The 25,965-nt window shown below is 47.2% G+C and overlaps 2 protein-coding genes across 4 annotated transcripts in view; both read left to right on the top strand.

The window, feature by feature from the left end:
* TDRD1 (tudor domain containing 1) overlaps nt 1–6,240 on the top strand; it is a 39,702-nt gene extending 33,462 nt beyond the window's left edge. Inside the window, exons 23-27 of the mRNA XM_037496960.2 lie at nt 1,466–1,633; nt 2,308–2,535; nt 3,215–3,261; nt 3,342–3,429; nt 5,771–6,240. Coding sequence (XP_037352857.2) covers nt 1,466–1,633; nt 2,308–2,535; nt 3,215–3,261; nt 3,342–3,429; nt 5,771–5,802 — 563 coding nt within the window. The 3' untranslated portion in view covers nt 5,803–6,240. The remainder of the gene's footprint in view (nt 1–1,465; nt 1,634–2,307; nt 2,536–3,214; nt 3,262–3,341; nt 3,430–5,770) is intronic.
* A 5,281-nt stretch (nt 6,241–11,521) lies between these two features.
* The window catches only part of VWA2 (von Willebrand factor A domain containing 2), a 32,653-nt gene continuing 18,209 nt past the window's right edge, over nt 11,522–25,965 (top strand). The window contains exons 1-4 of one of the 3 annotated variants that reach the window (XM_037496788.2): nt 11,522–11,545; nt 20,025–20,080; nt 21,022–21,096; nt 22,319–22,452. In XM_037496788.2, the coding sequence (XP_037352685.1) occupies nt 20,035–20,080; nt 21,022–21,096; nt 22,319–22,452 (255 nt within the window). In that variant the 5' untranslated portion in view covers nt 11,522–11,545; nt 20,025–20,034. Of the gene's footprint in view, nt 11,546–11,930; nt 11,954–12,236; nt 12,301–20,024; nt 20,081–21,021; nt 21,097–22,318; nt 22,453–25,965 lie in introns of those variants that run through there. The other 2 variants (XM_037496787.1, XM_037496785.1) reach the window with 2 other exon arrangements.

The following is a 25,965-nucleotide window of genomic DNA, read 5'->3' as shown; positions in this document are numbered from 1 at the left end:
AGTGGACTAATTCCATCAACCTTTACCAGCGGTGAATTTCATATGTTTGACCTTTGCCCAAATAGCATTCATTTTTAAATTTAGATTTGCAATTTAAAAATTTATTATTTAGTTTTCTTTTTCTTTTGTGTGACAACTGGATCTGCACTTTTGTTCTCATTATTCCCAGTAGAAGTATGTCATATTTTTTGGCTAGGTAAGTATTCTCTATTACTTTATTAGGACTGCATAAGTACTGTTGACAGCCTGCCCACATAGTTTTCTGTAATTACATGTCTTTTTTGACACCTTTGTTGTTAGTATTTGGTAAACTTTCACTAATTTCCTCCTGTTCTCTGCATTGGTATAAATTCTCTCAATGGACCCTTTCTGTCCTTTTTCAACTTTTATCATAATGTAGACTATCCTACTTGTTATATATAAATGTGTTCATAAACTAAAGTCTAGTTGTGTCTTGGGAAGAAAACTGCTTCCTTTACTCTATCCCCATTTTTTTTTGTTTGTTTGTTTAATAGAGGCATGTTTTTATTTATTTGTCTGTTTTGTTTATACATGCACTGGGTACAGTCAGAAACGCAGGAGGGTGAGAGAACTCACCAGAGCCAGAGCGGGGAGCAGAGCAGGCAGAAGGACCGAAGTACACTGCTGAGGGGAGCAGCGGGTGGCAGGAGAGGTCTGCGTGCCGTGTGGGACCCTCCTCCGGTGGCCGGGGAGCAGCCGGGGATCGAACCAGCGCTGCAGAGGCCACGGGCAGCTTCGCAACCCAGCGCTCAACCGCTGCGCCACCGGGGAAGCCCCCTCGATCCCCATTTTTGGCTCCATCTTTTAGTCTTACCTTTGAAGGGGTAGCACCAGTTACTGAGGTTTGGCGCTGGGGAGATGGAAACTAGGCTGCTTCTTGGCTCCCCCACAGCCAACTTTGGTTGGGCTCTTCTAAATCATTTCCTTTCTTGCATCTTTTCCAGCTTCCCTTATATTGTCCTTTATTCTCTATCATTGTAGTTTTGGCCTTTTTAATCCTGTAATTCTCTTTTAGTAACATCTAGAAGGGAGTAGAGGTGATAGTTACTTTTTTTTTTTTAAGATTTATTTATTTATTTATTGATACAAGTACTGGGCACAGTCAGAAGTGCGGGAGGTGAGAGAATTCACCAGAGCCAGAGCAGGGAGCAGAACAGACAGACTGACGTAATACACTGCTGAGGGGAGCAGCAGACGCAGCATGAGAGGTCTGAGCCGGTGGCCGGGCATCGAACCGGCACTGCAGAGGCTGCAGGCAGCTTTGCAGCCCAGCACTCAACTGCTGCGCCACCGGGGAGGCCCGATAGTTACATATTATCTGGACTCTGAGCCAGAAATCTTGGTGTGAATTGCTAAGTGACCACTTATGGTAACCTGAATAACTTTCTGAAAGGAGGAGGGACTTGAATGTAACATTTTCCCTGAGATTCCATTGTATTTCCAGACGACGACTTCTGGTACCGTGCCATTGTCCTGGCGACATCAGAGACTGATGTGAAGGTCCTCTATGCCGACTATGGAAACACCGAGATCTTGCCTCTCTCCAGAGTGCAGCCCATCTCCACCAGCCACCTGGAGCTTCCTTTCCAAATCATCAAATGTTCACTTGAAGGTAGACAAGTTACTTTCCAATTTGGGAGTCTGTATCATTCATTTTCTCTGCTTTTTCGGCTCTAAGACTGAGTCAAATGGGTAAAGCAGTTAACTTACCAGATTTCTAAATATCTGTCGAAATTTGCAAGGAAATTTTATCTTTTATTCTTTATTCACACAAAAACTATCTTCAAGCTACTCCATTTTTATTTTACAATTAGTTTCAAAAGCCGCAGTGTCCAGAGACTGTTTGGCCCCCGGTTGCACAGCTAGTAAGAGGCATGGCCAGGTTTGAATGGGGCCCTGACCTATCAGCTGGAGTCTTTCTGCTCTGCCACAACTCTCTGGAGACTAGAAGCATTCAAATGACAATGTCTGCTCTGGTTTTGAACCACAGACAGAGTTGGAAAATTATGTCTATTATTGTTGTGTCTTCTCTTAGAATTTATGTTCATGAAGACAGGCTTTGTCTGTTTCGTGCCCTTGGATCTGGATTAGTGTTTGATACACACTATGTGATCACTGACTGTTTATTGAATAAGTTTGATTTTTTTTTTAATGCAACAGCGATGGTATATCAAAGCACACCCAAATCTAGCTAACACTAGTGAGCCCTTTGCTTATTGTCCTTAGATAATTTATCTGTTTTTCAATTTATCTTTTTGATTAACTATAATATTCTTTTATTCTCAGGTCTAATGGAATTGAATGGAAGCTGTTCACAATTAATAATTGAACTACTAAAAAATTTCATGTTGAATCAGACTGTAATGCTTTCAGTAAAGGGAATCATTAAGAATGTCCATATGGTGTCAGTTGAGAAATGTTCTGACAGTGGCACTGTCAATATAGGGGATAAGTTGTTGATGTATGGTCTGATAAAAAATACCACATCGGAAAAACAAAGTGCTTTAAATAAAGGTACATTTTCAAGTTTAATTAATAACAGATATAATCCACTTTGTTGACCTGATCTTTCTTTCTCTGTGACCTCACTTCCTTCATTCCTCACACCACCACCCCCCACTCCCGCCCAGAATCCAGCTACAGGTGCCTGTTCACACTGCCACCTCATAGAGGCACCCGAATGGAAGCAGTTCTTCTGGTCCAGCTTTTCCTTGATGAGGCTCATCAACACTGTAGAATTCATGTTGAGAGCTTTAGAAATGTCAGGAATTCAAAGTTATTTCCACCTTACTTTTGATACTGATCAAAGTAACCTATACTTTTGAAATTGGATCTTACAGTATCTCGGTATCTCATAAGGTGATCAGTCACTTGGCAGGCCTGCCCTCTGAAACCTTGGAGATGAGGGCATTCATTTGCTAAAATGTAGGGCACAGCAGATAATAAAACCTAACTAAAAAGTTAATTGATCAAGTCCTTTCTAGTAGAACCCGTGCTTGAGGGACAGATCTGTGTTGTGTCCAGACTCCAAGTTGTTTTTTATTATTTATAATGTGTGTTATCGAGTTGCTTTTTATAAAACCATTCCCATCCCCACCTTCCCCCTCTGGCAATCCCAGTTCTACGGTCAGGTTCCTAGGGCTTGTTTGGGTTAGTTTTGTCTTTTCTGATGGCTTTTTGCACTTGCTTCTAGAGAATAAACACGGCGTGAATTGTTGCTGCACCGAGTTACGGAAGCAGGTGGGTAAAACCATCTCTAGGTGAAATTATACTCCTAACAGTCTCAGAAGTTCATTAATACCATTCTTTTTCACTCATAGGTTGAAAAACATGAACAGATTCTTCTCTTGCTCTTAAACAATCCAGCCAATCAGAATAAATTTATTGAAATGAAAAATTTGTTGAAAAGTTAAGTAAGTCAAATGTGATGGTTTTGCCACTTCTGTAAGCACTGGGCAGCCTGGTCATGTTGGGGGGATGAACCTGGTTCCTAAAGTTCTGGAGTCTGGTTGTAATGTTTCTGCTGTTTCCCAAGCTTTTATTTTGATTGTCTTTTATTTGGAGCCTTTCTTTAATATTGTTTGATTTTAAGAAGCTCATCTTATGGATACATAGAGGAACCTGTAAAAAGTATTGTGAGGTAAAGCTTAGCCTCAAGTTTTTTTGTATCTAGGTGTGAAATTAACTCTCACTTGTGTGCACTTTGCTTTAAAAACTGTTTAGAAATTTTTGTGAAGAGGTTCTGAAGGTCCAGGAATGGAGAGCAGAGTCCACGGATCGTACATTTCATTTCAAGGCAAAATATACTCCCCTTCAGGCTGTGGTGGTCTGGTGGTTGAGGGTGTTCTCTGTGAAGGTCACCCCATATTCTGTCCGCTTATTTTCCTGTCTGGAATGTTTTGTTCTAAAGTGAACCTCAGAAATTACTTTATGATCCAGTAGCCAGTTAGAACTTACGAGAAAAATGAAATGTTCCTTACCACTTTTGGGTTTATTAAAAGCCCAGCCACAAGCAACGGAACTTTGATTGACTTGTAAGTTTACCCCTCTTGGTCATAATCAGTTTATATCAAGCCATTTGCAAATACGCCCTGCCCTCTGTGGCCTCTGCAAGTGCGACAGCTCTCCACTAGGGCCCTGCTGTGTTCACGCATGCTCGGTGGGGCAGTATTTAATAATGCACTGGTCATCTTTGTGTTTCTAAGAAAGTGCAGCTAACTCCTAAGTTAGATGTCCTTAGTGCAAGATCCACAATTTTGATGCTTATGATTTATTTCCTTTGTAAGTTTTGATTTATTTTATTTTTAATAAATACTGACTTTAAATTGCAATTTACAATTGTCAGTCCTTTCTAGTGCATTACGTTTTAATACTGACTCCTGGGTTGTGTACTTGAGTTTAAAATCTTTAATGGGCCTCCCCGGTGGCGCAGCGGTTGAGCGCTGGGTTGCGAGGCTGCCCGCGGCCTCTGCGGCGCCGGTTTGATCCCCGGCTGCTCCCCGGCCACCGGAGGAGGGTCCCGCATGGCGCGCGGACCTCTCCTGCCGCCCGCTGCTCCCCTCAGCAGTGTACTTCGGTCCTTCTGCCTGCTCTGCTCCCTGCTCTGGCTCTGGTGAATTCTCTCACCCTCCCGCGCTTCTGACTGTACCCAGTGCATGTGAAAACAAAAACAAACAGATAAAATAAATAAATAAAACATGCCTCTATTAAAAAAAAAAAAAATTAAAATCTTTAATGATGATTTCAAGTTCATAATTTAAGAAACTTGTAATGACAAGGATTTCTGGATTTTAGTTCTAATGCCAAGTCATCATATTTCTAATCAAATATGATTACCTTTTATGCACTTACATCTTTTCACCTGTGTAAGTTATCTTTCATACTGATATTGAGGTGCTTACACACACAACTTCAGAGGAAAGCCATGTTTTCTATCATTTCTAGATAGGTTGAAGACAGTACTTTAAAAAACTTGGTTTTAAGCATAGTATACTGGCTCTTCCCTTACTGTGGGATTAAACACACATGTTTTGTCTATATTTGAATGCAGAATAATACCTTATATTTGGATGCTTCATAGAAAGAGCCCTTCCACAGCTAGTCACGTATTTTGTTTTCAAAACCCCCTTGGAAAAAAAGGGCACTGTTTTATCAATGAGGAAACTGGCTCAGAGAGATGGCTGCCCCCAAGGCTGCAATCCTCTGTCCCCTAGCTGGTCCCTCTGCAGCTGCCTGCTGCCTTGTGTGCATTCCAAGTGTGGTTTTAGCTCAGAGTGGTTCTGAAGGGGGTGCAACTAAGGGGTTTTATCATTAGAAAAAAATTACTTACGTGGCTGCTTAAGCATACTTCCTTCATTGTGGTGAAAATATAGTTGAATATTTGTGCCTTTAAATTATTCTCCCTAAAGATAATGTGTTTCAAACTCAAGTGTTTCATCCTCTCTGGAGAAGCTTGTTTTCTTAGGATTAACAATTAAGGATGTTGTGATGATAACATAAAACTGCTCCACAATAACAAGCACTTCAACACAGTGTTAATATAAAGTATTTTTTATATTTAAAGGAGAACTATAATTATATAAAACAGCACGGTTATGGCGGTGAATATTTTTTAACTGGCAGATCTGACTTACATGTGTAATTTTAGTTCAAAGAGAATATTTGGTGTGCTTATTCTTAATAGATATTAAGAATCACAGTGATTTGAGTTTTCAGGGAAGGCATAATGATAGTTGATTTTCTTTTTCAGGAACAGTCTCTCCTGGAGCTAGACACTTGTGAGAAAGGAACAGCCTAGACTTAGGAGAGAAAGTACTGCATCTTACGTTTATTGGAACCTTTTCTTTGTCTGCTTTTTCTTTAATGACCTGTTATGCCTTCACTGTTGTTTGCTTACTACTCTTCTATTAGGTTGGGTAGTTTTTATTTTTGTTCTCTTAAGGTTTCCTCCCATGTAAATCTTGCGTAAAAGATTCATACCTAATTCCTAGGGATATCAGGAAGGGGATACGTAGGAGGCGTTCAACTGTGTATTTAACTTTTCATTACTTCAAGTTACTGAAGAAAATATTGCTTCATGTTTACACTAGACTTCGTTGATGGATACATGAGTTTTATTACTTTCTAGACTTTTCTGTATGTGTGAAATATTTCATAATAAAATACGCCCTGCTCTTCCTGTCATCGTCTGACTCTCCCACATAATAAATGTTCTTTGGTTTGTTGTCATTGTGGTGTCTGCTCCCTTCCTGTCTGCCCAGAGGGGTCAACTGCTTTGTCTCCATTCTGACGTGGCCACTCGCCTTTGGCCTTTGGGCAGAGTCTGTCCTTGGACTCTCCTGGCTCCGACCTCTTTTCTGCTCCTGCCACTCAGACCCTTCCAGGTCTCAAATCACTTAGATTTTTTTATTGTGGATAGGTAGAATTTACTGTTTTCTGAAGCACAAATACAATTTAAGTTAAAAATCTAAGGATGTTTTCCTCAAGTATCAAACTAGGATGACCTACGAGGATATCACCAAGTCCAAGAAAAAACTTAAGACTTTTAAAAAATTTTACTGGTAATGATGGGCAGCAGCTACTGTTAGATTAAATGGATTGTTTGCTCATGTGAAAACATCGATGTGCTTCTAATAGATAAAAATTCATGCTGTTTTGCCCTGTAATAATCTTTTATTTTGCAACCAGATTTCCTTTGTGTTCTTATTGTCAGCAGTTGGTTAACTTCCTTTTCTTTTTTTTTTTTTTAAGATTGATTTATATTTATACAAGAGCTGGGGTACAGGCCAGAGGCGCGGAAGGGTGAGAGGATTCACCAAAGATAGTGCGGGGAACAGAATAAGCAGATGGACTGAAATACACTGCTGAGGGGAGCAGCAGGTGTGACAGGAGAGGTCTGCCTCGCCATGTGGGATTCTCGCCGGCTGGCAGGATTGAGCCAGCGCTGCAGAGGCTGCGGACAGCTTCACAGGGCTGCGCTCAACCTGCTGCGCTGGCAGGGAGGCCCTTGTTAACTTCCTTTTCTTACAGGAGCACTGGGTGTTTAGTTTCTTCCTACTCTCTTCAACTCCAGCTATAATGAAAATGCAAATGAAAACTAGGGCATTGCAAAATTGACCTCTTTATTAAGGAAAATTAGGGAAACAAATCAAAAAGCAAAAAAAATCTCAGGTCAGAGTTCATCACAGTCCAAAGTTTTCTGTGGTGCTAACAACTTGAATAGAGATTTGTTTAAATGGAGTTTAATATTACTCAGGTGATGCAGTTTAAGTGTCTCTGGATTTATTTGACATATTACTACGAACTGGGCCACCAGTTCTTATTTCTGAGGAGATTTAAGAAGATTCCTATTTTAATTAACATTAATTCAACAAATACTTAATTTTTTAAAGATTTATTTATGCATACAAGAACTATGAGCCAGATGTTGGGGTGGGGGAGAGGATTCACCAGAGAGAGTGGGGAGCAGAACAGGCAGACTACTGAAATACACTGCTGAGGGGAGTAGCGGGCAAGCCAGGAGAGGTCTGCTGTGCCATGTGGGTCAGCTCCCTGGCCAGCTGGGAATTGAACTCTTGCAGCAGTGGCTGGAGCTAGCTTGATAGAGCTGTCTTTAACCCCTGCGCCACAAGGGAGGCCCCATATTCAACATACACTTACTGAGTGCCAGCTGTATGCCTGGCATTGTGACAGGGGTTGTGTTGTTCAGTAGGGCCACATGGGATCAATCACACCTGCAAGTTCCTGTCTTCAGGTTCCCTCATGACACCTAGTTGAGTCAGATAAGTACACTAGAGCTGAGCCCCTGTATCCGATACACATGGTATTTATTCCTTGGCAAAGGCCGTGTCAATATTGAGACATGTCAGGTCCGTATTGCCAGGGAAGAGATTTCTATCATGGATTATGTACTGAACAGGGGTTGACAGGGAGAAAAAAGGGCATATATGATACGCGTTTTCTTTTGCTGGGTGGCTAGAAATATTAAAAAGCTCAAAATTGTGAATGAGGGCGATTAATCTGAATTTGAGCTCTTGCTATATAATTAACACTCCAGAAAATCATTGAATTAGACTCCTTAGCTGCTAGATTCCGGGAGAGGAATTAAGCCCTTGTGAGCACTGCCAGCCCTGAGCAGGAGACCAGTAGTTCTGCTGGTGGGTGCGTCACCTGCACAGCTACCCTCTGAATTTGGCAAATTGAACTTTCAGGAATTAGCCATGGTGACACCTGGGAACTCACCAGATTCTGTACCAGGTAGTCATTCCTCATTAACGATGGTCTCAAGGGCAGATTTTTGTTTTCCAGATAAAAGGAATTGCAGTGCAGGCAGGCAGTTAAAAGAGTTGCAGGGCTGGCTGCTTGCTGGGACTAACCTAGCCCCTGGTACGATAAGACTACTGCTCCCCCACACCAGTGAGGGTGCAAAAGGCTCACCCAGAAAATTTTCTATTGCCCTGAACTTTGTACAAGTTAGCACTCAGGCACTGCAGTTTTAACTTTCCTAGGAAGTTTCTCAAATGCTATCTTGTCTCGGCTTTACTTAAAGCTTTAGCTGTCTGGCCTCAGCCATTTTCCTGTGCTTTCCTTTTTTACCTTAAGACCCTGGGATAATGCCATTTTTTTAAAACCTTGTGATAAATTCAATGAGTCCTGGCCCACATCTGGGACATGAGCTGGCCAGGAGTAAGAGGAACTGGGAGGCTTGTAACTCAGGCAGGAGCCTGCTCTTCCTTCTCCAAGGGTACATCCAGGTTCCTCTCAGATTGCAGTCAACAAATACTAGGTTATGGCACACGTGTATGCATGTGACAAGTATATTGGATTTGCATGTCTTGACAGTTCGGAGCAGAGTGCGTCCACATTGTCAGTGTCTCCCAAATGACTGACACTACAGAAGCCTTTGCCTTTGCAGACATTGTGTTTACTTGCTTGAGCCAGAAGTCACTTCTGTGAACGAAAATCTAGTAAAATGAGCATAATTCTTTTAAGGAGTTGGGATGTAACTTTAAACCTTAGAACAGCCCATGCCTACCCCAAACCTAAGGGGCTTTAGCTTTAAGAGGGCAGTACTCCTGTTCCTTTGTCCAGGGTAAATCATGATCAACCCAGTTTTAAAAGACCACTTTGCAGAGTTAGCAGGCACTGGGGATGTAAAGATGAACAAAGTGAGGCCTGGGGAGCAAGAGCTTATAATTCCTTTGGGATTTGCTCCTTGATTGTGATTTTGCTTTTTAAATTTCCACAAACCTTCACAAAGGAGGGGTTGTGATGGATGACAAAAGCAGCTGCCTAGCATCTCTATAAAAAGCCTCCAGCCTTGCCAGGCTCCCCTTACCACTCTCCAGAGTACAAGCCACCCGCCTTGCACTGCTCCCCACTTCACGCCTAAAAGACCTGAGAGGGATCTGGAGTGGACTCATTGTGCATCTATGAGAATGTGTTTGAAAGAGTTGGTATCTGCAGCATGTATAGTTTCAGACTGTAGGGTCAGGTAAAAAGTGTCAGGCTTTTCTGCCCTCCCACCATTAGGATGGATGACAGATCCCTGCGGTCCAGAATGCATGCCTGATGGCGGGCACCTGGAGTAGGGTGTGGGTATAGGTAGATGGGATTCACCTGGGCTGAGACTGGGCTTTTAGGGGGGTCGTCGCGGGGACGCCAGCAGAAGCAGAACGAGAAACAGGAGAAGCAGAGAAGCAAAGCAGAAGAACCAGAGAAGGCCAGAGAACCCAGACAGAGAAGACTTGCTGGGGGCTGGGAGGCCTGCCAGCCTCCTGGCCCCCCAGCCCCCCTGCCTGCTGTGTACCTGGTAATCCCAGTAAAAGCCTGCAAAAGCCACTGAGGACTCAGACTACTCCCTTACCCCGGTCTGGTGGATCAGAGAACCTGCTCAGTGTCCATTCCTGCCCTTACACAGACTTAACCATGGAATGAGCATGTGGGGTAGATTAAACTCAACACACCCCTAATTGAAATTTGCTTCTCAAAGGCGAACCCAATTAGGCAAAGGTGTGCTGGTTTATGTTAACTATATAGAACGTGGGGGGAGAGGCCATCAGCTGTGAAATTTCCACCTCTACCAGGACTTGGGGTCAGCCTTCCCCCATCCCTGCTGCTCTCTCTGCAGGGGCACAGGCCACAGGTGGTCACTGAACAGTTAGTATTTGGCTAGTCCAAATTGAGATGTGCTGTAAATGTAAAACAATTTTTGAAGACAGTATAAAATGGCTATGTGTTGAGACCAGGATCTACTAGGTAACACTAAAATTAAGATCACCTGTCTCTTTTTACCTATTTAATGTGGCTACTATGACCTCTGAAGTCACCATTTAACTGGGATAGTGCTGATCTAAAAGCGCAGAACACCCAGGCCCTCAAGCATCAGGCCTGCAGACACGCTCCCTGCACAGGTGAAGCGCTCATGCCTTGCTGAAGCTGCTCCCCTGGGCTGTTTTGCTATTTGGTTGCCAGGGTTACTGGCAGGCACAAGTGAAGTGAAAACAGAGTCCTCCGCCCCCTCTTCAGTGGGTTCATGTCATGTAGGTTACCATATGCGTTTCCACTGGAAGCTGTCAGATTGACATTTGCAAGAGAAATGGGGTGGCGGGAGGTCATGGAAAAGCAGAGCCAGTTTTCCTGGAGGGCAATTTGATGGCATCCATCAAAACCTTCAATTGCATATACTTTATAGCCTAGAGATTTACCTTCTTGCAGCTTATTCCAAGGAAGTAATTGGGCAGTATCACAAGCACCTAATGGATTAAAATGAGAAGTTAGGGCCTCCCTGGTGGCGCAAGGGCTTGAGCACCACACTGTGGAGCAATCCCCAGCCTCTGCAGCATGAGTTCCATCCCCGGCGGACCTGGGAGAAACCCACATGGCCCAGCAGACCTCTCCTGGCTCACCCACTGCTCCCCTCAGCAGTGTATTTCGGTCAATCTGCCTGTTCTGTTCCCTGCTCTGTCTCTGGTGGCGCCTCTCACCCCCTGGCATCTCTGGCCTGTGCCCCAGCTCTTGTATCATAAATAAATAAATCCTTGAAAAAATGAAAAGTTAATATCCAACAACAGCGGACAGGTTAAGTGCATTGGAACATTAAGTGGTGACCCCAAACTTAAAGATGTTCAAAAAGGGAAGAGAAAAGCTGGTTATGATAGTGAACCTGTGGAACAGGTAAAAGGAAGGTAGCTTTTCTCCCGGAACCACACCAGAAAAGCATACACCACGACGGCAACTGATGACCTCACGTGGGCTGGGGGTAGAATGAGTGGTTTTTCAACTTTCTAGAATGTTTTTTTGCGATGAGCCCCCATTATAGAGTGATGAAGTACGAAACTGTAGGTTATGCAACAGGAGCCAGCGCTTCCTGAGCCCTTACTATGCGCAGGGCAGCATGCAGCAGGCACTGAGCTGTTTCACTTTGTGGCATTTGAGTTTCTAAAACACCAGGCACTTTCTAGTCTTGGGTGAGGATGCTGGCCAGAAGGCCCGCTGATGAACGCCGGCTGCAATAAACGAGCACGTAAGTAAACAAAAGGCAGTTGCCATGACAAACAGAAACGCCGCCAAAGTCAACATTTTCCCATAGTTCAGAGCAGTAAACCCTGCGGAGCCAACAGCAGGTGATCGCGCTCCCTGCGCACCCCCGGCGGGGGCCGGCGCAGCCGCTCGCACCTTTGCTCATTTACCCCCTGGGCGTCCGCCCGGCTGGAGACGGCGAGGGGCGCGGCCGCAGGCACCTCCCGGGGCGCGCGCCTCCAGCCTCGCGGGCGGCCTCCCCACGGAGAGAGACGCGGGTGTCCCACGTAGCCCGCCCTCCCGGCGCCCCTCCTGCGAGCCCGCAGCGCCCCCTGGTCCCCCGAGCCCGCCCCGGCCCGCGGAGCAGCCTGGGCGCCGGGTCCCGCGGGGCGCTCCTCGCCGCCCCGTCCCGGTGAGTTTCGGCGCGGACGGCTGCGCGCGCCCCGGGCCCCCGGCGCCCCGGGACTGGGCTGCGCTTGCTCCTCGCCTTCCCGGGAGGGGGCCTGCTCGGCCCAGGGCGCCCCACTCCGCGCGTGGACGCCTCGGCTGGCGGGCTTTGTTCGCTTTGTCTGCGCCCCACCTGAGCGCAGCGCCGGGGCCGCGCGGAGCTCCGGGGAGTCTGCGCCCCGGGAAGAGCGCGCCGGGGTGCGCCTCCCTGCCCGCTGCCTGCCGGCGGCCCGGCGAGCCCGCGGGGTCCTGGTCGGGGTCACGCGGCGTACCCCAGGCTCCCGAGCGCCGAGGGAGAGGCGCCGGCCGCAGGTAAGGGCACGGGCGCGCGGTCTGCGGGTGGAGGAGGGGACCTCGTGGTACCCTCCAGCTGCTTGGCACGGTCGGAGCTACCCTGGCCGACGCAGAAGACGCCTTTGAACACTTTGGGGACAAGCCCGAACACCCTCTCCCCACTTTTACAAACACACAGGTGTGAAGGTGACTCTACTCCCAGCGAAGTCCCTGCAAACAGATCCCGAAAGGGGTCTTCTGCGGCGGGAGACTCGCCCTTGGGCGCTGGGAAGGGTCTGCCCTGGGCGCCCGTGGGCACTGGGAAGGCCGGGGATCTGCCCTCCATGGTGATTCCACATTTTGGGAGCCGCACCTCTGGCCACTTGGCCCAGCCAGCTTCCAGCACTTGCCAGCCAAGGGCGTAGGCCACCTGCTGGGACGCACCTGGCAGGGTCTCTGACTTGGGTCTTGCAAACTTGCCAGGAGTCATCGATTTAAAAAGGTGGTGGGTACCTGGGCAGAGAGGGGAAGTGGGCCCTTCGCTGGCCTTCCACTGTGGCTTTAAGGCTCTCCAGCCCAGAGAGGACGCTGTGCAGTGGGCTGGTGTCGGACCTGAGTCATTCCAACCTGTACAATTTTCAGAATATGGGCCCTTTAACTTTTAACATTTTGAAAGGACAGGTTCATTTGAGCAAGGAAAGAGGGCGCTTGCCCAGACACAAGTGGGCAGGAAAGAAAGCTGTCTTTTTAAAAGAGCAAGCAAACCCCCTAGAACTTCTAAGGTTTGTAAATCCAGATTTAGAAAGTCAAGGACTGTTGGCTCCCAGCGTGACAGTTTATTTAAAAATGTGCACCTGTTGAGGAAAGAGAAGGCACAAATCAGGGGGTGGGAAGCCAGAGGGTCTCACTGCGGTTGGCAGAGGCCCTGGCGTTGGTTTGTAAAAGCTGGCCCTTCTCGCACTGAAGAGGGTGTGGGGAGCTCACCAAACCCTTGGTCACGGGGGTGATGGGCCTTCCTCTTCTGTACAAGTCCAGCTCAGAGCCACCTCTGGGTGACACAGGAATTCCCCTGACTAGGCCCCCCAGCAAATCCTGGGGAGAAAGTGGAGCTCATGCCTTCTTCATCCCTGTCTATCTGAAATGACTTTGCTTTAAATCTGGTTTTGATCTACCATTCAGAACTGAGAGTAACTTTTTCCCTTCCGCTGAATAGACTAGGGTGCCCGGAGTGAACTATAGTCAGAAACCCAGGTTTTTACCCATGAGGAAACAGACTACTGCTGGAGGGTGGGCCGTGGCCGAGCCTATGGGGAGCCTGGACTCCTAGGTTGTTATGACTGCGTGGACAGCGCAGTGGTTGCTTGGCAAGTGGTTATGCTGAGGATGAACCTGTGAAAATGGAAAAGCCTCTTGTTAAGAATGCTCCCCACCCCCCACGTGTATATCTTAAATCACTTTCATGGCATCCCCAGCACCTGGACAGGTACTGGGCACTGGGCAGATGCTTAATGGTGTTACTGACTACGTGAAATTGCTTACAGTTGTGTCATCAGATGGGTCCACAAAATAGTGGCCCGCAAACTTTTATAATTTACAGATTTGTTCAAAAATGGTTTTGATCAGGACTGTAACAGAATTGCTGATTGCTAATTTCCCACATATGGATACTTTTGAAAAATAAAATAGTTTCCTCCCATCATCTACCAGGCAATTGGAGGTGTCTTGGGGATACAGCACTGGCATGGGTGTCTCCTGTGCGTTGCCCCTGCTTCAGCCTCTACCCACACCAGCCCCCCTGCAACTGAGGACACTTGCAGGTCCCCTTTTAATGCAGAAGGCGCCTCTTCCTCTTCCATCCATAAAGTCGCCTGCGGGGCCTCTTGTGTGCGGTTGCTGTGCTCCATCTTTCACTTCATGTCCTGGTCTCCAGCCTCTCTCTTAAACTGGACTCCCCCTTATATGCATTTAGGAAACATTGTTCTTGCACAGGGGACTTTTGCACTGAGGTCTCATGTGATCCTGGCAACAGCCTTCTGGGTAAAGAGGATGCCTAATTTCACCCCCACTTTTGAAAGAAGGAAGTCGAGTGATGTGGGAAGATGGACAGGGCCACACTGCCATCTCCTTGCACCCACGGTGGGAGTCTTTCTCAGCCGAGCCACCCATCAAACCTGGCCTCCGCTCCAAGTTGTAGTTTCCTAAGCCCGTGCCCTGCTTCTCCAAGGCCATTTTTTCATGAATAAAAATGGAAATGGTCTCCGGCCATAGCATCCTGAACGCGCCCCATCTTGTCTGATCTCGGAAAAATGGAAATGATCACGTGTAGCTACAGGGTAATGAGTATTGTTAAACTTCTAAATGTAGTACTTTTTAACACATGTAGAAAATGTTTTCCCGGTAGGAGGGCCTTTTACACGCGCCTTCACTGAGTAACGCTGTGTTTGTGAAACATCCTCCCTGTGTGGCAGATGGATGAGCTGCAGCAGGGATGGTGGCTGGTGGAAGCAGAGCCTGGACTGGGTTCTGTCTCTGGACTTGTGCTCTGGTTGTGTCCTCTCCTCGCTTCCCAGAGTCCCATGGCATGAATTTGGGTCTCGTACAACTTAAAGGATTTTCAAATATCAAAACATCAAAATCTCCTCTGGATTAAAAATATCTTTTAGTGGGAGTGCTGGGTTTGGGAGAACCTTCCCTCTGTGCCTCCCCTGCTCAGCCTTCTCGCCCACCGTCCAGGATGCCCACTGTCTTTCACCCCTTGGTGCCAACTTCTGGTTCAGACTGCTGGGTTCTGGACATTGGTAATTCCTTTAGGGGAGCAGGACTCCCCTGTTGTATCAAACCAGAAACATTTCCTTGAATCTCTGGGCCAAGTCAAAGGGATAAGGAAGATGATTGTTACAACGAAAGTCACCAAGGGCTTCCTGGGAGTTTAAAGTCTTCCTGTTCAGGTGTTGACTGATCTTATAAAGGGCTCAGATTTCTAGCCTGTTGCTTGAGAGTAGGCTGTTGAGAGCTAATATTTGGAGCTGGAGGGGCCTTTTATAAAGAGGTGGAAGTGGTTTCCTTTTTCACCCTGCACTCATTTCGTCCTACAGGAGAAGGCAGGCATTGTCCTGCAAAAATGCCTTTAGCTGTTGCCAGAGAGCCCTTCTTTTCAAAAGCAGCCTTGTTCTGTTTGGTTTCTTCCTCTGTGATGGGAACTTGAATCCTGGGTACTTCAGCCTGTATGTTTTGCAGCATCTGACTGCAAACCTCCCTCACCTGCTGCCCCCAAAGCGGCCAGTGCCCTGCACGGAACCAGGATTTAAAGACAACACTCAGATGAGAAGATTGGGGAGTGGGGGGCACCTAAGTCCACGTGAGAGAGCCCCAGAAGCCAGGAATGAGTGGGGGAGTAGCATGAGTAATGGGACAGAAAGGAACAAATGTGCTGAGTGAGGTGTTTTGTAATGGAAACTGCCTGCCAGGTGCACCTGGGAAGGACCATCTTTCTGGGTGGGTTGCAGACCACTCCCGACTGCTTTGCACAGGAATGCAGAAGGTTCTAGAAATCTCTGTTTGGGTGCTGGAGTGTGGGAGTGGCTGCAGGTATTAGCTGGTGGAAAACTGCCAAAGGGCATGATTCTGGGTGGCTTATTTTTAATTATGCTTCTGTTTCTCTTTCCTGATCCTCCCGAATCAGGAAGGTGACAGATTGAACAGGTAGCGGGGAAGCCTGAATGGCGTCTGATCCACTTCTTAGTGGTGTAACCTGGGGCAGCACATTTCCCTTCTGTGTGCCTCAGTTTTCTCATCTGTAAAATGGCGATAATGTGCTTTCACTGGCAGACCCTGAGGATTAGGAGGGAGAAGACACTGCAGTCTGGAGCCTGGCACCAGACACCCAGCAAATGCTCACTTGGTGGTCGTAGTTGGTGACTTTTACTGTGGAATCTGTCCTTTAAAAAGTTTTTCAGTGTAGGATTGTATTTAGAATGTTGAATTAGTATTGCACGAAAGTTTTGGTGTGTGAGGAGGGGGCGTACACGGAATATTTGAGGTGACTGGATGGGACTAGTAAAGATGCTGTTAATACTTTACCAGTATTAAAATAGCATCTGGTTCATTTAGTTGGTCTAAAAAAGAAAGGAGTGAACACAAAGATTCCTTTGGAAGTAGCCCTCTCACCCATCTGCAGGAGGTAATTGGTGCTTCCTGTATCCAGCAAGCACCTACTGTGTGCCAGGCACACATGGCATCCGCAGAGATAGGGTTCAGGGGAGACTACGACACAGACCCTAACCCCAGAGGCATTTGCCCCCTGGCAGACGAGACAAACACACCAGCAAGCAGTTTCTGTGTGGGTTGTGTGATGTCGGGGCACGGGGGAAAATCCCCCACTTCCCTGCGTTCTTCTCAGGCTGGCTGAGCCATTGAAACAGCATCAGCTAGTTTGGTGGAATGATGAAAAATGATAACTTAATCATTGGAATCATCCTTTTGGTTGTACGTGGGGATCTCTGTTTTCATTTGGGGAGAGCAGGGCCTAAATCCTCAACTGAGGCGTGGGGAAGGGGCCTGGCTGCCCCAAGGAGAGGGGGTGACTTCATGTTTGCAGAGATGGGTTTCTCAGGACATTTCTCCAGATCATTCTACACCTGAATAATGCCCCCCAATCTTCATTCTGCAGAGTGGGAGCGGCTTTCACTGCCTCTTCTATTAGGGGAAGGGCGAGAGCTTCTTAGCCTCTGGGACTTCAAAGTAATCCGAGCGTTGGAGCAGGAAGCCCTGAGTGGGCCAGCTCTGAGTATTTGCCGGTGGGCTGAGCTAGGCACCTTCAGTAACAATAGGGACAGGGAAGGGAGGGGCTGTGTGGTCCCAGCAGCAGCACCAACTGATCTGGAGGCTCATGAGGTAGCATTTGATTTCTTGCATCTTAATGAGCAGAAACTTAGAAGCGGGGAAGACATTCACCTGGGCAAGCAGAGGCACATACAGCAACGAGGCAGTTGCTTGGCTTCGTTTCCAGGTGCAGGGAGGGGGCTGTGTTTACTGAGCCCAGATACCTATGCTGCTTTCCACCTGGTTCCCTAGGCAGGCCGCTAGGGTTCTGGTTTTATAAAATGTCAGCAGGCCTGAGCCTTTGAGTTCTGCGCATGCCCAGGTTCTGTGCTGGGGCCTCAGAAACCCCCCTGAGCTAAGAACTGCACAGCATCAAGAAGCCCTTTATCTTTCCCCTGCGTGGTCCCTCATCCCCATGCCTTGTCCTGGCTCCAAGGCAACAGGCGGGGACTTGTCCTCCATCTGCTTTGTGGGGTAAGAGGAAAGAAAGCATTTGCTGGGTTGAGGAATCTCTTTTGCTGGCATGTGCCAGGTGGAAGCTAGCAGGGCAGGAAGCAGCCCCCTACTGCCCAGTTTCTACCTGTCCACCTCTCTCCCTTTGACCCCTCTCACTTCTGTGACATTGAATCTCACCGTTTTCTCTTCGACTCAGTGGAGATGTAAGCCTCGTAGTCACTGGGAGCATAAAGATTATGCTGATTATTGGGGCATTTAATTTTTTTTAAGATTTATTTATTTATACAAGCACTGGGTACAATCAGAAGTGCGGGAGGGTGAGAGAATTCACCAGAGCAGGAGACAGAGCAGGCAGACTGACGAAGTACACTGCTGAGGGGAGCAGTGGGTGCAGCAGGAAAGGTCTGCGTGCCATGTGGGACCCTCGCCGGGGGCCGGGGATTGAACGGGCGCTGCAGAGGCTGCGGGCAGCTTCGCAGCCCAGAGCTCACCTGATGCGCCACCAGGCGAGGCCCTGATTTAATTTCTTTCAAAATGTTTTGAAATTCAGAGAGCTGACTGTACAGTGGCATGAGAGCTGACCCTCCTAGGTGGTGGTGGAGGGAAGTTCAAGGTATTTGCAGCTGGAAGGCACACTAGCAGTATCTGGCCCAGCCAGTGGCCCCCAGGTGCTAGATGCAGGCTCTCTGCCTCCCAGGGGCAGGCTGGCCCTTACCTGTCAGGTGGTCGCTTACAGGTGTGCCATCTCAGTTTGGATGGGGTTCTGAGCGATGACACAGGTTGCTGAGCCGACCTTGTTTCTAGAAGTGCGTTGAGTCGGGAGACCTAATCCTTGAGATACACGAAGGAAGACCTGGTGCTCCTGCCTGGCTCAGTGTATTCTGAGAGGCAGAGACTGGCGCTTCCCAAAGAGGTTAAAGGCACTTTCTGACTGAGGCGCTTTGAGTTGGTGTCAGTTTTCTGGCCTACCCTGTGAAACTCACGCTAAACAAGTGTCTCCTGAACCTGGGATTCCCCAGAATACTGCAGTGTTTCCTTTCCCACTTCTCTGCTCAGGATTTTATTTTTGGAATCTGCTGTTGAATGAGTGTCAGTGTCATTTGCTCAGTGAAAGGAAACTTTAGGAAGATCTGCATTTAGCCAGCTTTGCTTTTCCAAGTCTTTTCCTTAGGGGGCAAATTTAAAGTGAGAAATGCATGTTTCATGTAGGGTGGCCCTTGTATGTTTGGGATTCCAAAGGGCAATTATAGAATTTCTAGAATCCATAGTTAAAATAATATTGGATGTTTTCTTGCTAAATTATCCTGGGGGAAGGTCCCCATTTCATCCTGTATGACCCCTTCAGTTTGTATACTGCGTAAGACTGGATTCTGCATCATAAGACTGTATAAGACTAGTATACCTAAGTCATATATACTACATAAGACTGGATTCTGCATCATTTTTTTGTGATTGAAATGATGATGTCTTTGTCGGACCTCACAACTAAAATTAGAAGCGGGCCTTTCTGGTGGCACAAGGGGTTTAGCCTCAGCACTATGAAGCTATTGGGCAGCCACTGCAGCAATGAGTTCAATCCCCAGCATCCTTGGCCAGGGAGCTGACCCACATGGCGCAGCAGACCCCTCCTGTGTTGCCCACTGCTCCCCTCAGCAGTGTATTTCATTCAGTCCAGCTGTTCTGCTCCCCACTCTGTCTCTGGTGAATCATCTCACCCCACCCGCTGCACCTCTGGCCTGTACCCCAGGTCTTTTATGCTATATACAAATACATAAATGCTATATAATAGCATTTATAATAATGTTATTTAAAATAAATGCTACATATATGCTATGTAATAAATAAACCTTAAAAGAATAAAATTAGAAGCAATCTCAGGTAGGTGCCCTATGGAATCCAAGTTATAGCCTATAGTTTCTTATTCTAAACTATCTCTTGCCACCCTTAAAAGATAAGTAATAAGACTCTATGGAACTGAATTTTAGCCAAACTATGAGCATTATTAGGCAAGAAAAAAACAAAATACTCACCTTTCTCCTCAGCCACATTGCTGTTTATAGTTAACTTAGATCCTGTAGTCTTGGTGACCTTGCTAGAAGGTTTCAGATATAGACATTGAAAGTAAAATCTTTACCCTGAGAAATGACTTTGTTCAAGGTCACATGGATAGTCAGGGCCTAGGCCAAAGTAGGACCCAGGTCTCCTAACTCTGGACAGAGTGCACCTTGCCAGAACCCTTGAAGGATCTGGGGGACCATGGGTGTCTAAAGAAGGTGTCAGACTGACCTTGAAAATCAAAGTCCGTAGAGTCAAGTCTTCCCAACTTTTGGGGAACTTAGATCTTTTCCAAGTTACTATAGTTATTATGGTAAGGATGGACCTTTTAGAAAAGGCTGATATTTGTTATTTTCTTTGAGGATGTCACTTGGGGAGCTCACAGAGCTAATTGCTGATGCTTTTTTTTTTTTCCTTGTCTGACCCTATAGTTTTATCAACATGCCCGCTTTGCTGTTGCTGCAAGTCTTTTTCCTGTTTTCTGGAGGTAAGATTTTGCTGGTGGGGACAGGAGTAAGGTGTTGAGGCATGTGGTTTACTGCACATCTGTAGATTGTAACTTCTAAAGGGGCCACCTGCCTAGTCTAAGACCTGTCATCTTGTGCTTGGACCAGTGCAGCAGCCTCTTGAGAGGTCTTCCTGGGTCCACCTGCTCCCCTCCACATAGTAGCCATTTCAAAAAGCAAATCTGCTCATGTGTGGACACTCTCTATTCCTACCCCTGCCTGAAATTTTGAAGTTCTGTCTCAGTGCATCACCTGGCTCAAGGAGGGCTCACCTGAGGCCCGACACCTGCCCTAATAGCTGAGCACAGCATGCAGAGGCACGTTGGCTCCCCTCTCTCCACCAGAGACACTTGGCAGAGTTGCTGTTGGGGCTTTTAAAAGGAGCAGTCTTTTCTGTTCTTTGATGATTCTGGTCTTGACAATGCTTCAAGTCTCTGGCCCTTTGCCAGTGACTCCTGAACACATCCAGGAAACCTTCGTGCCCACCTGCTGTGTGCAGGGGCTGGGCTTGGCTCCTCCGAGGACAGGTGGGAATGTACTGTGGGGAACCTCTGGGCTCCTGGCAGCAGCACTGTGTTAAGGGAAGGACTGCAGCAGGCCCACGAGTTGGCAAGTTCTAGTGATTTCCTTTCCGAGTGCCAGCTCTAGTTATTACATTCAACCAGGGAAGACTCATCAGCCTCTTTCTGTGTGTATTTTCAATTTTTCTCTTCAAAATACCCAAATTTGAATACAAACATACCGATAAAAGTGGGGTAACTGGGAGTTTCTTTATGTTCTCCATCTGCTGAATTCTCGAGCAATGTCATCAAACTCATCGCTGCTTTCTCTTCCCACCTGTGTGTCTGGTCTCACACTGTGGAGGCTGAGCCCTCTTCCTTTGCTGTCTTGTAATGACTGCTTCTGGGGTTTTCTCTCCTAGTGCTCCCAGCCCTCCCTCTGCAGGAAGTCCATGTGAGCAGGGAGACCATTGGGAAGATCTCAACTGCCAGCAAAAGTAAGCTCATGTTTTAGTCACCCCTCCAAATACCCACTTTAGCCTCTTTGAAGTGAACTCAAGGGACACCAGCTGCTCTGTACAATTTCGACTCTGCTCCCATCTTGCTGTCACACTGTAGTCAGTTAATTTCCCTAAACAGGGGCCTGACCAAGTCCCTCTCCTGGGGAAGTCTGTGCTGCTGAATTTCTTGACTTGCATTTGGGGATTTTCTGCTGTGATGATGGTCTCCTCAGGTAGCCCTGAATGCCTCTTATATTTCTCTCTGGAAGAATCCCCCTCATTTACTGCCTTCTGGGTGGTGCCATCTTGCTGCTGCTCCCCTGACCTTTGCCATCTTGTATCTTCATGATGAGGTGTGTGGCAGCCTCTGGAGCCAGACAGCCTGGGTCTGATTCCTGCCTCTGTCACTGATACTTAGGTCTTAAGAAAGTTACTGAATTCCAGGCCTCCCCTGGTGGTGCAGCGGTTGAGTGCTGGGCTGTGAGGCTGCCCGCAGCCTCTGCAGCGCGGATTTGTTCCCCGGCCGCCGGCGAGGGTCCCACAAAAAAAAAAAAGAAAGTTACTGAATTCCCCTGTGCCTTGCTTTCCTCTTTGCTTTGGTAGAAGTAAAAACCCTAAATCTACTTAGGGCTAGTAGTAGGAATGCGGGTCTAGGGAGCTGATACTAACGTGGATGGTGTTTCTTTTCAAGGGATAGAAAATGCTCTAAAATTGACTGTAGTGACAACAGGCTGTATCTGGGAATATACTAAAACCCACGGAATTGTATGTCATGTGGGTGGATTGTAGTCTATGTGAGTGATATCGCTACAAAACTGTTAAAAAGAAAACCTAGTAATTATGGAATTAAAATGAATGAATAAAACAAGCATTTCAAGCCATACTGGCTTGTACCTGGCATGTGGGACTTGCTGGCTCTTATAACTTGAACCCTTGGGTGATGCAACCCCAGGTACTCGGGTGCCTGGCTGTGGCCTGCACTGACAGTGAAGCCCTGGGCTCCTCAGTGTCCTCACTGGCCCAGCAGCAACTCTCTCTAAGGCTCAGTGCTGTTGAACTCGAGCCTCCCAATGGGCACAGAATGGCTGCCACCGGCAGCCAGTGGTTACCTCCCCCTTTGTGCTCAGAGAGGCAGCAGTGTGACCCACCCCAAGGTGGAAGTCTTGGGACCGGACTACTGGGGAAGCCGGTTGTCACCCATTCTGCCCCTCTCCCCTAGTGATGCGGTGCTCGGCGGCTCTGGACATCCTGTTTCTGTTGGACGGCTCTCACAGCATTGGGAAAGGCAGCTTTGAAAGATCCAAGCACTTCGCCATCACAATCTGTGATGCCCTGGACGTCAGCCCCAGCAGGGTGAGTGCAAGCTTTGTCCTCTCTGGTGGCAAGAGACGGAAATCCCGCCTTACACAAAAGGGTATTTGTGGGCTTGTGGGATTGGAAGGCAAAGGGGGCGGGGTGATGCCAGCCATGGTGGGGTGCAAGGACAAAATCTGGCAGTAACTGTCAAAACTACAAACACTTGGACCCTTTGGCCCAGCCATTTATTCTGCAGACACTCCCACAGGTGCAAAATAACGCACATGCACAGTTACCCATCGCCTTGTTGTTTTTACTCAAAAAAGATTTCAGGCAACCCAAATGCCCATCCTAAGGCACAGGTAAATCCAGTGCCCTGTGCCTGCATGTACTGAGACCCCCAGCAGGTGAACAAGGACAGTATATGATCTGAAAAGACACCCAAACAAACCAAGTGTAAAAAGTAAGGTGTAACTGGTATGCTGCTTTTTACGAAAAATAGAGGGAGGTGAATAGAGTCGATATTTGTCTTGTGTATGCATGGAGAAACTCCAGAGGGATTTTCAGAGGCTAGGAGGAGCGCTTTCTTGTCGGGGGAGGGGGTGGACAGTGGGTAGAAGAGGAGACGCCTTTTTTTTTTATACTTTTTGCATTTTGAACCTCATGAACCTATTCAAAAATCAAATAAAATGTTTAGGGGGTTTGGGTCTGGAAAGCCATAATTATTGGAATTAAAGACTATTTGCCTACAGATTAAGGAAGGAAGAGGTTTTCTAAGATGACATTCCTGGTTAATCCTAGAAAAACCTCTAGGATCTAGGAGCAAAAGTGATTTTGCAGAAGGGCTAGGTTTTCTCCAGAATGTCATGTTATTTTGGACAAGTGAACACATTGCCCTGGACCTCAGGCAGCCTCGCACTGCTATGTGAAGACACCGTGGCATTAATATTCCATCTAATCTTGAACATCCTGAAAATTCTGACCATGATGTCAACCCACTGAATGGGCCAGCACTGGGGAAGGCTGATTCCATTCCCTTTGACCCAAGACTTGCTTTTTTTTTTTAATGTTTATTTACAAAAGAACTGGGGTACAGGCCAGATGTGCAGAGGGTGAGAGGACTCACCAGAGACAGAGTGGGGAACAGAAGGCAGACTGACTGAAATACACTGCTGAGGGGAGCAGCAGGCAAGACAAGAGAGGTCTGCCATGCCATGTGGGTAGCTCCGCAGCCGGCCGGGATGGAACCCCCATTGCAGAGGCTGCAGACAGCTTCACAGCGCTGCACTCAACCTCCTGCACCACCAGGGAGGCCCCAGGACTTGCTTTTAATAGGAAGTGAATCTCTATGAAGTTTCACTACTTATTCATGGAGGAGGAGCCATAAAGGTCAACACTGTTGACCTTGGCATTGATGTTGGGTGCCCTGAAATGGGCCTGTATGGCAAGTTGGGAGAGAAGAGCGCTATGGATTATTAGTGAATGTTTCGCAGATGTGAGGACAAGCTCAGAGAGGCTAAGTGATTGCTGAAGGTCACACAGTAGTCTCAGGAGAGAGCTGAGTGGAAGAGCTGGGGCTCTTGCATTTGTCGCTCTCAGTGGCTAGTTCAGAGCTCAGAGGAGGTGATGACACTCAGTTCTCAGAATTCACACCCTGCTATCACATAGCAAGTAGACAACTGGCAAAGTGACAGTGACAGAGTGGGGGCTGGAGGGAGGGCAGCACTAATGGACTTCAGCATCCTCAAAGACAGAGTTAGAAAATCATGACAAGATACTGCATGGCTGGTGTTTTGAGGACCAGCTGTCGACACCCTCAGGCCCTCAGATTTCAGAGGATTTAATCTCAGTGTCGCTAGACGGTGGGGAGAACATGGCATTGAGTTCTTGAGGCTGTTTTTCAGGTTAGAGGTTGACAAACCAGACAGTGCCCAGCTCAGGGAGCCAGGACCGTGAGAGGCCTAGAAGCTTCCACGTCAGGGAGGCTGGTGATCATTTTCATATAAGAGGATGCAGAGTCGCTATTTTATTGATTGGGCAGATGTTAGTGTTGGGAGCTCCATATTTGGGCTTAGCCTGAGAAAAGCAAGGCATGTTGCATGAAGGAACTGGGTGTCTATTCCAGGGAGCACGGGGGGACCCCCAAAGTTCTCAGACCTAGAGGGAATGCTATTGAAGGGTTTTTGCTTTGAGGGCTATTTCCAGAGCTTCAGCCATTTGTGGCATCAGGTGTGACAATTTGGCTGCTGCATTTTGGTGTCTTCTTGTCTCCGTGCACAAAGGGGTTTGCCTTGCACCTTATTTTATTTCCTTTTTGAAAAAATTCTACTTTCTATAGCTTTAGTTTCCCGGGAAGAAATGTTCAAGTAGCTATAAATTAAGGCTTTTTATGGATGTGGTTGTTGAGGTAACTTGAAGGTGTTTGAAGTCTCTCAATACTTAAAAGCGGTGAGGTGGGAGTCCTGGCCCCAGCCAGAGCCAGGAGAGAACTGGGGGCTGGCTTCTGAGAATACTGTGAACTGCAGATAAAAGGCAACTGTTTTGCTCCAAAACCACCAATTAGATTAAATGCCTTAACAAGCTGTTTCCATTTTGTTTTGAAGTTGTATCCTTCCTGTTTAGCCCAAGAAAATACACCCAACTGTTGGTCTCAAGGAATTTTTTTTTCCTATTCACTAGGTAATTTGTTTCCATGTTTCAATAAAAAGACAATGAAAAGACCTCACACCCACACCCAGTCCCCCTACTGGCTCTCTTGAGCGTCCTTCCAAAATTGCTTCCCAAAAATACAGGCAGTTTGAATATAATTCTAATTTTCCTCCTCCTTATACAATGCTATACGTACTGTTCTATTTATTATCTTTTTTCTCTTCACATTATCTTGTAGGTCTTTCTATACCTGTATATACTATATATATATATATTTGTTTTTAAATAATATATGGTATAATTAAATATGGTTAATATTCCTGTAAAGGCAGGAACGGGCACAGTGCAGGTTTTCTGATCCCATGCAGACCGGGTAAAGGAGGAGTCAGAGTCCTCAGTAGTTTTGCAGGTTTTTTATTTGGGGTTCACCAGGCATATGGCAGGCAGGGGTGCTGGCTGGGGGGCTGGGAGGCTGGCAGGCCTCCCAGCCCCCAGCAAGTCTTTACTCTATCTGGGCTCTCTGGCGTTCGTTCTGCTGCTTCTACTGCTGCTCCTTCAGCTTCGGCTTCGGCTGCGGCTTCGGCTGCGGCTGCGGCTGCGGCTGCGGCTGCGGCTGCGGCTGCGGCTGCGGCTGCGGCTGCTGCTGCTGCTGCTGCTGCTGGCGTCCCCGTGACGCCGCCCTTAAAAGCACAGTCTTAGCTCAGCTGAATCCCATCTACCTAGGCCCACACCCTATTCCAGGTGTCCGCCATCAGGCATGCATTCAGGACAAGGATCCATCATCTATCCTGATGGCGGAAGGGCAGAAAAGCCTGATATTTTCTTTACCCTACAATTCCTTCATAAGGATTTACCAAGGTTTAATTAGCCAGCTTCTGTTTAAGCACAAGTGAGGGGCGGGGTGGACTGTGGTCAGGGAAC

This window comes from Talpa occidentalis, unplaced genomic scaffold, assembly GCF_014898055.3.
Source record: "Talpa occidentalis isolate TD23 unplaced genomic scaffold, MPIMG_talOcc4v2.1 talOcc4.8, whole genome shotgun sequence".
NCBI lineage: Eukaryota > Metazoa > Chordata > Mammalia > Eulipotyphla > Talpidae > Talpa > Talpa occidentalis.
This window is presented reverse-complemented; position numbering and strand designations above follow the sequence as displayed.